The following is a 17,147-nucleotide window of genomic DNA, read 5'->3' as shown; positions in this document are numbered from 1 at the left end:
TTAATTTTGAGACGGGCTTAAATAGGTAGCCCCCCCAAAACAATAAAAAAATCTGATTCTCTGTATAATAATAGTGTTTTGTGCATTATATACAATGCAATTTCCACTCACCTATAAGACCCATGGTGTTAACTGTTAACAGACCATTTTCCATTTTTGGACAAGTGAATTAAGCTTTCAGTCAAGCCCTACTTGAAAAAAAAATGTCCATGCAATAAAGATTTTTTTCCTACTATTTAAATGGTCCAAACAGTAACATTTTGTATTATGTTTTCATTGTAAACTGAAAATGACTAAAACTAGATATAAATGATGTAATAATGGATATACAGTACCAGTCAAGTTGACACATCTACTCATTTAAGGGTTTTTGTTATTTTTTACTATTTTCTACATTGTAGAATAATAGTGAAGACATCAAAACTATTAAATAACACATGGAATCATGTAGTAAGCAAAAAAGTGTAAAACATCTATATATTTTATATTTGAGATTCTTCAAATAGTCACCCTTTTCCTTGATAACAACTTTGCACTAATGGCATTCTAGATAGTCAGGGGGAATTGAACATTCCAAAAACAATACATTTAGCAGTATAGATTTTATGTTTGAGCAAAATTTATCAGAATTAGCCATTGTAAAATGCATAGTATTTTAGGAAATTTACTAAAATGACATATTTCTCTACACTACCAACATAGGTAGTCTGTAAAATGTTTGCTGAAATTCAGGCACGCCGATGGGCCGTCCGCGCCCCCTGCAACGCCCACCACCTAAGCCCCTTTTTTTTATCCAGACCTGTAATAGGCCTACATCGAACACCATAGGCTGCTGTAGACTCACAGAAATCAATATATTTTTATATGAAAATTTTATGGGATGCATTTGATCCATTGCTTTTACTGGTACGTCACTCTGATAGGCCTAATGGGCTCAAATCGCCTCAGTGGCTTACTTGGCCACTGTCTAAAACTGCAACCTGAAGTGGATACGGTCTAAACGCATGCAGGAAGTTGCACAGAATGCTCACAAATTTCAAGTTTCCCCTCACAAGAGTTTACATTTTCTTAGTGCCCCCCTAAATTTGGGGGAACATTGGTCAGTGGGCCTAACCTGCAATAACTATGATAGCTCCATTACTGAATGACATCTCCCGCTTAGAGCTGGGTCATGTTCATAAGTGCACATAATGGACGTTTTAAAATTATCATGACCCTGGTGATCGGTTGAGTCACTTCTTCCTGCTCCTCCAGATCAACAAGCAGAACGAGCAGATGCACGGGCTGCTGGCCATCGCCCTGACCATGTACCCCATGCGCATCGACGAGAGCATCCACACCCAGCTCAGGGAGAAGTACGGAGACAAGATGCTTCGCATGCAGAAGGGGTGAGCGAGAGAGAAAGACACTCGGGACAGAGACAGTCATAGGCTCAATCCCAAATCAACCCTTAGACACTACGTGGAGATCTGACAGGATTTGTTTGGTCTAAGTCAGTGGTTCCTAAACGTTGTGCACTAGTGTGCCTTGAGGAACTCTCAGGTGTGCGGCAAATTTTTTTACAGCCATGGGTGTGCCACGGTTAAAAGAAAAGTTGGGAACCACAGGTCTAAGCAATTTGGTGAATCTTCTTCCATACTTATCAGAGGGCAAGGTAGAGCTATTACAATATTGCTTACTCCTGTAAGGGTCTAGGGTTTGAATTTGGCCATAGTTGGTGTTTGAGACCTGACTGACATGACTGTGCACCCCCTCAGAGACCTGCAGGTGTTTGAGGAGCTCTTCAGCTTCGCCTGTCCCAAGTTCCTGTCCCCGGTGGTGCCCAACTACGACAACGTGCATCCTAACTACCACAAGGAGCCCTTCCAGCAGCAGCTCAAGGTGTTTGCCGAGGAGGTGCAGCAACAGGCCCAGCTCTCCACCATCCGCAGGTAATGCGCTATCTTTGTGAGAGTCGGATGCGCTGCTACACTCATCTCTGTTAGGGGCCATGATGTTGATTAGGGTTGACTTCAGTTGGGTACACTGTAGAAATTCGAAAATGTGTGTCTTATTGGACAGATAAAATAAGATTAGCTTTAATTAATGTCCTCAAAAGGGAATTTGTATTGGAAATTCAAGTTCAGCACCTCCTTATTTCACGCCGTTTCTAAACGTTTTTCCCTACTGAACACGACCCAGCTCTCTAGCATTGCTCTCTAACATACTTCCTTGGTTCCCTCCCTCTAAACTCTCCTTGCTCCATCTCTCTCCTGTCCAGTTTCCTGAAGCTCTACACCACCATGCCCGTGGCCAAGCTGGCAGGCTTCCTGGACATGACAGAGCAGGAATTCCGCATCCAGCTGCTGGTCTTCAAACACAAGATGAAGAACCTGGTATGGACCAGTGGCATCTCTGCCTTGGACGGAGAGTTTCAGTCCGCCTCGGAGGTCGACTTCTACATCGACAAGGTGTGTGCACTGTGTGTGTGTGAGACAGACCTTACTCACGACATTTTAGAGAATGTTTAATGAAGTAACTATTGAATTAACTCTTTGGAAATAATGTATTGAACTAACCCGTATTCCCTGCCTGTTATGTGCCTGCAGGACATGATCCACATCGCAGACACCAAGGTGGCCCGCCGCTATGGAGACTTCTTCATCAGACAGATCCACAAGTTTGAGGAGGTGAGAAATGCTACATTTTCAAATGACTTTAGAGCTGTATTTCCATGTAGCAACAGTCTTTGTTTTCCTGTTACTTTGCAGACATTTGCTTCTGTATTTCATTTTTTTTTAAATAAACCTTCCCTATCAGAGAATAGAAAAGTTAATCTCCTTCATGGTATTGGATTTGGTTTAACTTAAAGTTTATGGTTTTGTGTGTTATTCGCCATGTAGTTGAACAGAACGCTGAAGAAGATGGCTATGAGTGGAGCCAGCACCACTGCCACCACAACCACCCGGGCCACATGAGTCGGAACTCTGAATTTCAGTGTGTGGCCTACCTGGATCCACTATCAATAATGCTTTTTCTATGTAATTTGAAAACAAAAGATGAAGTGGTGTTTTGTTCAGGTGCACATGTGGTCATTTTTTTATTAATGAACAGGTTGTACTGTGATTTTAGTACCTTTTACGAATAGTACAGTAGTCGATGATAAATCAGAACCACTAGATGGCAACATTTAGCTTCCAATATACATTACTCTTTATCGTAAAAGTTACAGAACTTGAGTTTTTTTATGTTATCAGGTGAACTACTGAGATTATCTAATGTATAACAAATGTCAACTATAAAATGTCATCCAAATCATGAGCTGTGTATTGAAATTTTCAGCCTTCATGTATTTCCAGATACTAAATTGTTCTACCGTTCTGTCGTTCGCGCTACATACTTTGGTCTGAGACTGCCATCATTGAAGTTGTGTGTGGTGACGAGGGGCCTTGTACAAAACAAACCAATCAGTGTCAAAGCAAATGACGAATTTTCAAACTACCGCTTTACCCACGTGTTCTGGCTCTGGTCCAACCTATTGGTTTCTGGATGAATCGGATGCCCCTAAATGTGTTTGCATTCGGTGAAGGGTCAGGGAGGTACCTGTGGAGAAGAAACTAATGTCTGTGGGTGTGGTGTAGTGTTTAGCCGGAGCAAGGAGTCTGGGTAGCCAGGCAACTGTCAGGTCAATTTCATCAAGATAGTCAGTGACTGCTCAATCAGTAGACACATGATCAGCATAGTGTGTAGTTTTACAGTATAACCATCTCCTCCTCAGTGCTCCAATAGTGAGAAGAATTGGCTACACACTCCTATCAACCCACTGACCCGGGGACGGAGGCAGTTGCATATTTATTTTTTTATCACAGATCATCCACAACAACATTGCTCAACACGTAACTCATGGCTGGGTGACAATGACAAATGAAAATGTTCAAAATGGGAATATAAAAATAAATCATGCATAACACTCAGGTCGGGAAATGGTTGCTATTCAAAAGGAAACCCAACAAATGTCTCAAGTACAATGTAGTACACATATTTCAAACATCCATTTTGTCTACCCATTTTGTTAAGAGCATTTTTTTCTTCGGGTCATTTTTTATTATATATATTTTTGCTTTACACAATAAAGCAAATCCTGCTCATTTTGACCATGACTTCACTCTGGTGGCAATGTCAAGTTTTTTTTGTGGGGCAGCATACCCTCTTTTTCTTTTCTTTTTTATATATATATATATATATACTCCCACCCTTACCCCTTCTGGCAATCCAAGGGCTAGATTCAGTCCATAGGGCTGAAGATCCGGGGTATAGCGCGATTGAAATGTAAAAACCCAGTTCTCAAAGTGCATTCACGGTAAGCACTGCATATATCTGCTCAATCTTGCTATACCGCAGATCTTCAGTGCTATGGATTGAATTTTGCCTGAAGATAAGGCTTCCAGTTCCATACTGAGGCATTGTTCCACTCCCAATTATTATTTTTATTGCCCATGTAACTTGAAGCGAGGAAATGTATTGATGCACTCGCTGTCGCTCTGTCTATCAGTGTACTCTTTGAGTAACAGTGAGTGTTCTCTTTTATTATTGGTTCATCCAGTCCTAGAGCTGCTCTGCTGGGCCACTAGCCTGACACGCAAAACAGATGTTACAGTGGTGAGCTCAGCGTTTAGTCTGGTTTAACCAGGCTACTTGGCCACCATAGCAGAGTGGGTTTATTTATTAATGTCTGTTGTGCTAATATCCAGACAAAGCCTCATCTTCGTCTGCTCCTCAATGATGACATCATTAAACAAGTCCTGTAGTCCTTTTGTAGTCAAATATCATGATGGAGACCCATGTCTGTTGGTGTCCAGTTGGGTATCCTGAATTTGGAGACCTAAGACAACCCATTCATTGGGAGAGAACAGAAGGGCACTGCAGTCCCCATATCCAGACCTCAAGTCCTTTCAATTCAAAGAATGTCCTTATGTATACCCTCTTCCCTTCCTCACCCAATAAGTGCTCATCTCTTACCTCTTTTACAGTAAAAAAAAAAAAAAAAAACATTTCTATGTCATGTTAACTATTTTTGACAGTCCATTTGTTGGCCGTTCGCTGGTCTGGCTTTTTTTTGTGAGAGTGTGTGCAACCTAGGACGTAACTCCAGAAGGACACTGTACTTCTGTCTGACAGTAGGCTGTTATTGGACAGGTCTCCCCTTATAAAGGCAGTATTGGCCTCCATCTCAGAATGACTGTAGGAGATCAAATGGTGTCCTGCAAGAGATGTCCAAGACAAGCTGGCCATAGTGTATTATTTTTCACCATGTTTAATCTTAGTAGTCTTTCAATTGTCTGCTATTCTGTGTTCCAGGTCTTCGCTTGACACAATTTTTTTATTTTACCTTTATTTAACTAGGCAAGTCAGTTAAATTCAAATTCTCATTTACAATGACGGTCTACTCCGGCGCAAACCCGGACGACGCTGGGCCAATTGTGCACCGCCCTATGGGACTCCCAATCACGGCTGGTTGTGATACAGCCTGGATTCAAACCAGGATGTCTGTAGTGAAGCCTCTAGCACTGAGATGCAGTGCCTTAGACCACTGCGCCACTCAGGAGCTCCTAAGTCTTTGCATCTGGTCGACAATCAGACATTAAACCAAATTAATATCCATCTTTGAAGGGATCCCTCACACACGCCATCCATGGCTCACGAAGATCTTCACTGACATTTTAAATTCCCAGACTGCACACACTCCTCCAACCCCTGGCCCTCTACCTGCTTTCCCCAATCTCCCCTGGCTGTATCCTGGTCACAGTGGTCAGTGTCTGAACCTCAGTTTTTGAGGAGAGGATAGGGGAGAAGGCAGGGGGACAGCAGTAGGACACTCCACTCAGTCGTGTCTCTTCTCAGACCAGCGAGGCCTCGGCTAGTCATAACTCTGTGATCTCCAGTGGGCTCTCGGTCAGCGTGTCAGTATCCTTGTTACGGTGCAGCGGTGTGGACTTGGCTGACTCGGTACGGGTGTTGCGCTCGGCGTACAACCCGCCATCGGTGATGTTCAGTGCCTCTGTGGAGCCTGCCAGGGCCCGCTGGTCGTCCTCGGGCAGGCTGTTGAGGTCAGAGGTTAGGAGTGTGCCCGTGCTGCTGTGGACGCCGTCGGGTCCCCTCATCTCAACGGGGAGCTTGTGTCTGAAGCGCAGCGTGCCCCAGCTGTCACCCATGCCCACACGGTCATCCTCGTCATCATCCAGGTCACTCTGGATCAGCTGGGAGAGGAATGAAGCGACAGGCATGGAGGATAGGAATGGATTAGGGGATAGGAGAAAAAGGTACAAAAGCAGTTAGCACCAATTGTCTCATCAAAAGTAAATACCATTAACATTCAGATGCAATATTGTGAAAAGGAGTGCAAGAGTCAGAAATTTGCCTGAAAGGAATTCTGAGGAGAAAAACAGCAGGTAGTTAGCACTAGCAGTGAGTTGCAACATCCTATCGAGCAGTAAAGTGGGCTGGCAGTGGCCTACAGAAGTCATGCAAACAGAGTGAAAAGCAGTGAGATGGGGACGCGCAAGTAGAGGAAACAGTAGTGAGAGCACGCCCTACAGAGGCGAGGAACAGGACAGCACACAGCAGCAGGATTGGACCTGCTTTTTCTCACGTTCCACCTCTGTGACTGACGATTGGTCACATTGGCTGGTCGACTTGGTAACCAGTCTGGCTGCAAATAGCTTTTTTGAGCCTCAGGTAGTTGTCCAAAACCCCATTGAGCAGTGAGCCCTGATAGAACAGCAGTTAAGGTCAGTCACAGTCAATCAAAATCAACCCATCCCAATATGTTTTGGATAGCTGCACAGAACCTAAAAAACAATGTTTTAATATTAGTCCCCAACAGGAATACAGTGGGGCAAAAAAGTATTTAGTCAGCCACCAATTGTGCAAGTTCTCCCACTTAAAAAGATGAGAGGCCTGTAATTTTCATCATAGGTACACTTCAACTATGACAGACAAAATGAGAAAAAAAATCCAGAAAATCACATTGTAGGATTTTTAATGAATTTATTTGCAAATTATGGTGGAAAATTAGTATTTGGTCAATAACAAAAGTTTCTCAATACTTTGTTATATATCCTTTGTTGGCAATGACAGAGGTAAAATGTTTTCACACACTGTTGCTGGTATTTTGGCCCCTTCCTCCATGCAGATCTCCTCTGGAGCAGTGATGTTTTGGGACTTTTGCTGGGCAACACGGACTTTCAACTCCCCCCCAAAGATTTTCTTTGGGGTTGAGATCTGGAGACTGGCTAGGCCACTCCAGGACCTTGAAATGCTTCTTACGAAGCCACTACTTTTCATCTTCAATGCCCTTGCTGATGGAAGGAGGTTTTCACTCAAAATCTCACGATACATGGCCTCATTCATTCTTTCCTTTACACGGGTCAGTCGTCCTGGTCCCTTTGCAGAAAAACAGCCCCAAAGCATGATGTTTCCACCCCCATGCTTCACAGTAGGTATGGTGTTCTTTGGATGCAACTCAGCATTCTTTGTCGTCCAAACAACAACGAGTTAAGTTTTTACCAAAAAGTTCTACACTGCTCAAAAAAATAAAGGGAACACTTAAACAACACAATATAACTCCAAGTCAATCACACTTCTGTGAAATCCAACTGTCCACTTAGGAAGTAACACTGATTGACAATCAATTTCATATGCTGTTGTGCAAATGGAATAGACAACAGGTGGAAATTATAGGCATTTAGCAAGACACCCCCAATAAAGGAGTGGTTCTGCAGGTGGGGACCGTAGGAGGGCAACAACCCAGCAGCAGGACCGCTACCTCCGCCTTTGTGCAAGGAGGAGCAGGAGGAGCACTCCCAGAGCCCTGCAAAATGACCTCCAGCAGGCCACAAGTCTGCTCAAACGGTCAGAAACAGACTCCATGAGGGTGGTATGAGGGCCCGACGTCCACAGCTGGGGGTTGTGCTTTACAGCCCAACACCGTGCAGGACGTTTGGCATTTGCCAGAGAACACCAAGATTGGCAAATTCGCCACTGGCGCCCTGTGCTCTTCACAGATGAAAGCAGGTTCACACTGAGCACATATGACAGACGTGACAGTCTGGAGACGCCGTGGAGAACGCTCTGCTGCCTGCAACATCCTCCAGCATGACCGGTTTGGCGGTGGGTCAGTCATGGTGTGGGGTGGCATTTCTTTGGGGGGTCGCACAGCCCTCCATGTGCTCACCAGAGGTAGCCTGACTGCCATTAGGTACCGAGATGAGATCCTCAGACCCCTTGTGAGACCATATGCTGGTGTGGTTGGCCCTGGGTTCCTCCTAATGCAAGACAATGCTAGACCTCATGTGGCTGGAGTGTGTCAGCAGTTCCTGCAAGAGGAAGGCATTGATGCTATGGACTGGTCCGCCCGTTCCCCAGACCTGAATCCAATTGAGCACATCTGGGACATCATGTCTCACTCCATCCAACAACGCCACGTTGCACCACAGACTGTCCAGGAGTTGGCGGATGCTTTAGTCCAGGTCTGGGAGGAGATCCCTCAGGAGAACATCCGCCACCTCATCAGGAGCATGCCCAGGCGTTGTAGGGAGGTCATACAGGCACGTGGAGGCCACACACACTACTGAGCCTCATTTTGACTTGTTTTAAGGACATTACATCAAAGCTGGATCGTCCTGTTTTGTGGTTTTCGACTTTAATTTTGAGTGTGACTCCAAATCCAGACCTCCATGGGTTGATAAATTTGATTTCCATTGATAATTTTTGTATGATTTTGTTGTCAGCACATTCAACTATGTAAAGAAAAAAGTATTTACTAAGAATATTTAATTTATTCAGATATAGGATGTGTTATTTTAGTGTTCCCTTTATTTTTTTGAGCAGTGTATTTTGGTTTCATCTGACCATATGACATTCTCCCAATCTTCTTCTGGATCATCCAAATGCTCTCTAGCAAACTTCAGACGGGCCTGGACATCTACTGGCTTAAGCAGGGGGACACGTCTGGCACTGCAGGATTTGAGTCCCTGGCAGCGTAGCGTGTTACTGATGGTAGGCGTTTGTTACTTTGGTCCCAGCTCTCTGCAGGTCATTCACTAGGTCCCCCCATGTGGTTCTGGGATTTTTGCTCACTGTTTTTGTGATAATTTTGACCCCACGGGGTGAGATCTTGCGTGGAGCCCCAGATCGAGGGAGATTATCAGTGGTTTTGTATGTCTTCCATTTCCTAATAATTGCTCCCACAGTTGATTTCTTCAAACCAAGCTGCTTACCTATTGCAGATTCAGACTTCCCAGCCTGGTGCAGGTCTACAATTTTGTTTGTGGAGTCCTTTGGCAGCTCTTTGGTCTTGGCCATAATGGAGTTTGGAGTGTGACTGTTTGAGGTTGTGCACAGGTGTCTTTTATACTGATAACAAGTTCAAACAGGTGCCATTAATACAGGGAACGAGTGGAGGACAGAGGAGCCTCTTAAAGAAGAAGTTACAGGTCTGTGACCTGTTTGTAGGTGACCAAATACTTATTTTCCACCATAATTTGCAAATAAATGTAAAAAAAATCCTACAATGTGATTTTCTGGATTTTGTTCCTGATTTTGTCCGTCATAGTTGAAGTGTACCTATGATGAAAATTACAGGCCTCTCATCTTTTTAAGTGGGAGAATTTGCACAATTGGTGGCTGACTAAATACTTTTTTGCCCCACTGTATGTGGACTCTGCCACCAGAGAGGACACGTGTGTGTGTGTTCCTCACCTTAATGGGCCCCTCCCTCATGATCTGGCCCAGCTTGGCGACATTGTCGTACTCCTGGATGGCTGCCCTCAGGTAGCGGTCATCCTCAGGCTTGGCCTGGGGCTCGCGGCCAAACGTTCCCTGCAGGGTGTAATGCAAACACACACACATTTCAGTTAAACACTAACGCCTGTCTTCGAACATCACTGGGGATAGGAGAGACAAAAAGATCCAGAGCTGACTTTGGTCGGTATTCAATGAAATGCGTACTGCACTGTCGAAAATGCGGCAATTTCCATGACGCTTGCGGACATCGCATTCACGTTAAATGCAGCAGTCGGCTCAAGCATAAATTACCTTTAAAAGTAAAGTGCAGTGCGCTTGTCAACAATGTGCCTTTGATTGAATCCCGGCCTATGGATCACTTGGAGGGCAGAGACATGATGACTAATTGGAGCTCATGTAAACCTGAGACAGATGGTGGTTTCATCTTCCCTATGGTGTTAGTAGCACAATACTGTAGCACAATCCTGTGTAGTGTGGTGTTCTGTGTGCTGTATAGTGGATATTCACAAGCCCCATGGTTGGACACAGTACTTATTAACAAATATAATTAGCTGTACTCATAGAAATTCATCAAGTTGGATAAATTAATATAAACATAAATGGCTGTACTCATAGAAATAGATGAACATATGTAGATAGCTGTACTCACGTGAGTCCGAGCAGGGCTGTTCCACAGGTCAGTGATCTCACTGAGGTTCACTGGCAGGTCTTCTTCATTATCTGCCTGGGCAGCTAGCTCCAGGTTCCGACAGAACGGGTCCAGCCAAACAGGGTTGGCCCTGAGAGTCAACAACACAGTCTTAGCAACACAGTCTTAACCACACACAGCTAACACTTCACCAGTCTAATTAGATCATGTATACACAACTGTGAGCTTGCAAAAGGAATAAGCCGCCACAGACATATCAATGAAATAAGTAAAGTACAACAAAGTAGGTTTTTAAATATTTTAAGGATTTCTAAAATAAAATTCACACTGTAATATGGATTGTCTCACCCCTCAAATGAATATATATTGGTGTTGGGCATATCCAAGATGTCCATTAGACCTTGGTTTCCTGAAAAACAGACAGGTGAACTAACTAACTAAAACTTTATTGGCATGGAAACATGTGTTAACATTGCCAAAGCAAGTGAGGTAGGTAATATACAAAAGTGAAATAAACAGTTAACATTACACATACAGAAGTGTATATATACAGTGTTGTAACAATGTACAAATGGTTAAAGTACACAAGGGAAAATAAATTAGCATAAATATTGGTTGTACAATGGTGTTTGTTCTTCACTGGTTGCCCTTTTATTGTGGCAACAGGTCACAAATCTTGCTGCTGTGATGGCACACTGTGGAATTTCATCCAGTAGATATGGGAGTTTATCAAAATTGGGTTTGTTTTCGAATTCTTTGTGGATCTGTGTAATCTGAGGGAAATATGTGTCTAATATGGCCATACATTGGGCAGGAGGTTAGGAAGTGCAGCTCAGTTTCCACCTCATTTTGTGGGCAGTGTGCACATAGCCTGTCTTCTCTTGAGAGCCATGTCTCCCTACGGCGGCCTTTCTCAATAGCAAGGCTATGCTCACTGAGTCTGTACATAGTCAAAGCTTTCCTTAAGTTTGGGTCAGTCACAGTGGTCAGGTATTCTGTCACTGTGTACTCTCGGTTTAATTAATTATTTCCAATGTGTCAAGTAATTATCTTTTTGTTTTCTCATGATTTGCTTGGGTCTAATTGTGCTGCTGTCCTGGGGCTCTGTGGGGTGTGTTTGTGAACAGAGCCCCAGGACCAGCTTGCTTAGGGGACTCTTCTCCAGGTTCATCTCTCTATAGGTGATGGCTTTGTTATGGAAGGTTTGGGAATCACTTCCTTTTAGGTGGTTGTAGAATTGAATGGCTCTTTTCTGGATAATTAGTGGGTATTGGCCTAATTCTGCTCTGCATGCATTATTTGTTGTTCTACGTTGTACACAGAGGATATTTTTGCACAATTCTGCATGCAGTCTCAATTTCTCACTCACTCACTCACTCACTCACTCACTCACTCACTCACTCACTCACTCACTCACTCACTCACTCACTCACTCACTCACTCACTCACTCACTCACTCACTCACTCACTCACTCACTCACTCACTCACCTGTGGATCCTGCTACAATGGCTTTCAGCTTCCTCTTGTGTCTGTAGCACAGAACAACACACAAACAGGTGAGATGATTAACATGTTTACATAGCCAAGTCAAAGTAGTGTCTCCTATCATAGCCAGTGTGAAGTAACACCATTACAAATTCAATTGAAAGAAAAAGTAATTGACAATTGAGATGAACTGAAAGAACAATCAATACTTTGATACATAAGAGCATATTGTACAATGGAGTGGCTTAGTATGAGTATTATTATTGGATTGTAGAAGTTAAAGTGGATTGGTATAATATGTTTGACAATTACAGATCTTACACTGTGCGATAGTACCAGTTCGTGAAGATGAACAACATGGCTGCCAAGAAGAGCAACACAGCTAGGATAATGATGGCCATCTGTAGCGTTGTGAGGTCATCAGGTGTTCTCCTGCTGATGGCAGGCTGGACGTCCAGGATGTTGTAATTCCTGAACAGGTTCCTCAGCTGGTCCTTGTTCTCATCAATCATCTGAATCACCCTGTCAATCACAAGACCAGGGAAGGAGAGACAATGGGCTTAGCATAGAGATGAGTAGACTTATACAGCATGATTTTAGTGTAGTAACAATGTAATGACATAGAAGTGTAATTACTAGAAGGGACAAAGCCCCCTCAGACCACTGCAATTTGACCGGAAAATTCATGGCGACTCTAAATATGGGGAATGTCCGTTCTAGAAATTACATTTCTATAGGTAATAACACGATAATAAATTATACTGCCAGGCAGCAACTGACTTTTCCACGTCCAGGATGCGGTTGGTCTGCTTGTTGACCACATGTATGAGCATGTCTGTCTGGGCAAAATTCACTCTGCCTTTCTTGTCCACGTGGAACTGAGCAGAAACAGAGGAGGAGATGACAAAGGGGGATAGTGGGACACACACATTTCATACGTAATTTCATACACTAGCATGCATGCAACACACACACCTGCACAGAGACACACACATCCTCCACATCCCCCAACCCCACCTACCTGCATATCGTCCGTGTTGACTATGGCTCTGGTGATGTTGGATAGCAGGCTGATAAACTCCTCCTGGAACTGTTGAACCCGCTCGGGTATCTCGTTGATGATGATCTTCACCCGCTGGTTGTCCCGCAGGATGTAGATGTCCACCATGGTGATGTCACTGTGGCCCGCCAGGTCCCGTGCCAATACCTCCACCATGAAGTAGCCCGGGTCGTAGGCCGTGAACAGGTCAAAGGTGCGGATGATCCCATCTGTCTCTCCTAAGGTTCAGGGTCAATTCCATTGTGATTCACATTTATCAATCGGGTTGAGGCCCATTCCTTTTCAGTTCAGTCAATTTACAGTAGTTAATTCATTATCTGAATTTATATTAAATTGATCCCAACCGTTGTTATAAAGGACTGGTAAGGAGACTTTGAAGGGAGAAAGATTTATCAACATGGTTAGGGCCAATTTAATTTCTGTCAATATGTTCACCTTACTTGAAATGGATTTGATCCCAACCTTAGTTATTAATGAGTAATAGTGGGGGGCAATTCTATTTCAATTCAACGAATTGCCTCAATTTTTAATTGAAATGGAATTGGTCCCAACATTGGTTATCAAGGATTAACAAGGGATACTACACAAACACAGATAATAGTCATGCTAGGCAGTAGGCAGTGGCTGACCTATGATGAAGACATTTCCTATGTCCTCAGAGTCATTGGACTGGAGTTTAATGTAGCGAATGGACAGGACATGGTACAGCACCAGGCTGTTGTTCCCTATGTCATTGTCTATGGCCTGTACCCGGATCAGATCTGAGCCCACCTTGGCATCAGCTGCCACACCTAAAAGGAGAGAGAGAGGGGAAGGGGGGGACACAAAGAGAGAGGATGAAAGAGAGAGAGAGAACTGGTTATTGAGAGCAGCACAATATTATCAATTCACACACATGCACATAGAATCACAAACCCCCACCCCAGTATTATGTACAGTACCTGCAGTGTACTTCAGCTTGGTGAAGCGCGGTGGCTGGTCGTTGATGTCCTCGAGGTAGATTCTGATCTCCTGCAGGGTGGGGTCATGGCTGGGGTCAAGGGCTCTGCCCCGGGCTGACCTCTGATCCCTGGGTGGGACCCAATTCCTGTGGCTGGAGGCCTTGACGATGATGGAGTATACTGAGATGTCCTCACGATCCAGATCCTTCTTCACCTTCAGTATGCCCCCTGGGTTCAGGCCAAAGTTCCCCTCAGTATCTCCCCCTAAAGGGCAGGGGTGGAAATCAGTGTTACATCCATTCATAGAAGGGACAGTAACAGGCAGAAGCCAAAAAGGTATTTCATTATTCAGTATTAGTAATAATGGTATTTCTATATTGTACGGTATTGTACTGATATTTCTATATTGTACGGTATGGATGAATCAGTGTGTTTGTGTGTGTGTGTGTGTCTGTAGTGTTGTGTTGTCCTCTCCACAGACCTGCTATGAAGTAGTAGACTACAGCGTTTGAGCCTTCGTCGGCGTCCACAGCTCCTTTCACATTACCCACTACTGTCCCTGGAGTAGAGTGCTCTGCCACAGACAGAGTCTGGTACGGTAGGCTGCCTCGCTGAGAGCGAACCAGACAGACAGGCATGCATGCACACTGAAAAGTTATTATCTGAAAAGTTATTTTAAGAAATTATAACTTTGTAATCTGAATATTTTTCCTTGGTGCCCCGACTTACTAGTTAATTAGTTACATGATTAATCAGTTGATCGTGTAATAACTAATTACAGAGAATCTTTGATAAAAACTATCAGTCTTCAGTTAATGATAGTAGAGACACGACACCTGGTTCTAACATGCATCCTTTGTCCTGATCTTGTCCACATTCAGATTGTGCCCACATTTTCAGACAGGTGTAAACGATTAAAAGACACATTGTGATCTGATTGTGACCAGATCTTCCTGACCACCTCCAGAGGTAGTCGGGCACACATTGTGTCATGATATCTTACAAGTGTAGATGGATCTGGACAGTGAAACCATTTACAGTGCTTTCAGAAAGTATTCATACCCCCTTGTCTTATTCCAAGATTGTTGTGTTACAGACTGAATTCAAAATGGATTAAATAGATAGAAATATCTCATTTAAATAAGTATTTACAATCCTGAGTCAATACTTTGTAGAAGCACTTTTGTTGCGATTACAGCTTCGGGTCTTTCTGGGTAAGTCTCTAAGAATTTTCCATACAAAGTGTTATGTTTGAGGTACTGTAAATCACCATAATCTCGTAGAATCTGGTCACAATGCAGACACAGTGGACAAATATGAGACACATTTTAATACCATGTGTAGATATATTTATGAAAATGTGGGCAAGATCAGGAAAAAGGACGCATGCTAGTGCCAGGTGTAAATGAGGTTATTGACTAATATACAAACACAATACACAAAATACCAAATAAAAAACAAATATGAAGGGAGAGATATCTAGAGATTTGAAAAGGTGGTTTGATCACACAAACATGCTTGGTACAGAAAGAATATTCTGCCGTTTAGTATCACTTAGTGGTAAGGTATAAACCCAGAGTTTGATTTATAGCTGAGGAGTCCAGGGCTATGTTTCATTGCAGGAAGATGAATGTGAATTAGGGCAGAGTGGAGGGAACATCTTCCTCAAATGAGACACGGACAAGCTCTCTAACTCCTCCACTCACCGGGGGCTTGAAGAAGACAGGCTCGTTGTCATCGATGTCCAACAGCGCCACCTGTAGGGGCTGGGTTGTCTCATAAGGCACGGGCTGACCTAGGTCATAGGCCACAACAATCAGCTGAGGGACAGGACACCTTCTATTAGTCAGACATAAACAACACACACACACACACACACACACACACACACACACACACACACACACACACACACACACACACACACACACACACACACACACACACACACACACACACACACACACACACACACACACACACACACACACACACACACACACACACACACACACTCCATTACTGTGTAATAAGTTGCATATCAGCTTGTTCATTCCTGTCTGGGCTGAATCCTAACCAGAAATCTGCCAGGCCTTTGCAAACTTTGCATTTTTTCCATTGACCTCAAGGTATGATTCAGGTTGTCACCAGCAACAAGTGCATATGTATGGTTAGAATTGGGCCCTAGGTTGTGTCTTGTCAGTCCACTCACGCTGTGCAGGGCCTGCTTCTCTCGGTCCAGTTTGACGGCGGTGGTGATAACCCCTGTAATAGTGTCAATGTGGAAGTTCTCCCAATCTCTGTTCCTTGCGCCTGTCTGGAGGAATGCATAGCGCACCTCTCCATTCACCCCCTCATCCCCATCTGTCGCAAACACCTCGTACACCAGCAGGCCTGGGGCCTGCTCCTACAAGGGGGGGGGGGGGGGCAGACATCATTGAGATTTGAGATATCCTGTTTGTATGCACTATAACTACAACTGCAGATATTTTTACAGTAGCACTGTGTAGTTGAGCAACAGCTTCATACATGCAAAAAAATATATAATCTGTTATTACATTTTTACTATACTGCTAGGGACTTCTAACACCATACTGTAGTACCACAAACATGCACAAGCAAACATATACACACACCTCCATGATGTGCATGATGGTGCCGTTGGTGGGCCTGACGAACATGGGCCTGTTGTCGTTGACATCTATGATGATGATGTGTAAGGTGGCCGTGCCCCAGAGGGGTGGTTTGCCCTGGTCCGTAGCCACCACCGTCAGGTTAAAGCACTCAAAGGACTGCAGCAGACGGAGAGAACGCACCAGGCCCGTGTCAGCCTCCAGAGAGAAGGCATCTGATACACCATAGAGAGAAAGAGAGAGAGAGAGATAGAGGCTTTTGTTTTAGCCCAGCCCTATTACACCTGATTCAACTAATCAATTGCCAATGAAGACCATAATAAGTTAAACCAGTTGTGTTAAAACTGGGCTGAAACAAAAGCCTCTTACAGTACCTATGATGATGTGTGTGTGTGTTTGTGTGGCTCCTACCTGCCCCTGGGCCCTGCAGGCTGTAGTACAGCAGACCGTTCTCCCCCTCATCCAGGTCATTGGCAGTCAGCGTGATCACAGATGTCCCACTGGGCTCGTTCTCAAACACACTGGTCTCAAAGACCTGATCTGAGAACCGTGGACGGAAGTCATTCACATCCAGAACGGTCACCAAGACCTGAGA

The 17,147-nt window shown here is 44.1% G+C and overlaps 2 protein-coding genes across 2 annotated transcripts in view; one reads left to right on the top strand and one right to left on the bottom strand.

Moving 5' to 3' along the window:
• The window catches only part of LOC124041502 (eukaryotic translation initiation factor 3, subunit 6 interacting protein), a 12,615-nt gene extending 9,318 nt beyond the window's left edge, over nt 1-3,297 (top strand). The window contains exons 11-15 of the mRNA XM_046359176.1: nt 1,255-1,388; nt 1,758-1,931; nt 2,261-2,450; nt 2,589-2,669; nt 2,883-3,297. Of these exons, the coding sequence (XP_046215132.1) occupies nt 1,255-1,388; nt 1,758-1,931; nt 2,261-2,450; nt 2,589-2,669; nt 2,883-2,957 (654 nt within the window). The 3' untranslated portion in view covers nt 2,958-3,297. The remainder of the gene's footprint in view (nt 1-1,254; nt 1,389-1,757; nt 1,932-2,260; nt 2,451-2,588; nt 2,670-2,882) is intronic.
• Nucleotides 3,298-3,370: 73 nt separating this feature from the next.
• Nucleotides 3,371-17,147, bottom strand: part of LOC124041504 (cadherin-23-like) — a 640,482-nt gene continuing 626,705 nt past the window's right edge. Inside the window, 17 exon segments of the mRNA XM_046359178.1 lie at nt 3,371-6,236; nt 6,636-6,704; nt 6,706-6,747; nt 9,739-9,858; nt 10,433-10,562; nt 10,781-10,841; nt 11,922-11,962; nt 12,240-12,440; nt 12,699-12,796; nt 12,940-13,196; nt 13,608-13,769; nt 13,920-14,183; nt 14,401-14,530; nt 15,626-15,739; nt 16,132-16,326; nt 16,556-16,767; nt 16,964-17,141. Coding sequence (XP_046215134.1) covers nt 5,901-6,236; nt 6,636-6,704; nt 6,706-6,747; nt 9,739-9,858; nt 10,433-10,562; nt 10,781-10,841; nt 11,922-11,962; nt 12,240-12,440; nt 12,699-12,796; nt 12,940-13,196; nt 13,608-13,769; nt 13,920-14,183; nt 14,401-14,530; nt 15,626-15,739; nt 16,132-16,326; nt 16,556-16,767; nt 16,964-17,141 — 2,610 coding nt within the window. The 3' untranslated portion in view covers nt 3,371-5,900.

Source organism: Oncorhynchus gorbuscha, linkage group LG08 (assembly GCF_021184085.1).
Source record: "Oncorhynchus gorbuscha isolate QuinsamMale2020 ecotype Even-year linkage group LG08, OgorEven_v1.0, whole genome shotgun sequence".
Classification (NCBI taxonomy): Eukaryota; Metazoa; Chordata; class Actinopteri; order Salmoniformes; family Salmonidae; genus Oncorhynchus; species Oncorhynchus gorbuscha.
The sequence above is the reverse complement of the archived record's forward strand: the minus strand, read 5'-3'. Positions and strand labels throughout refer to the sequence as shown.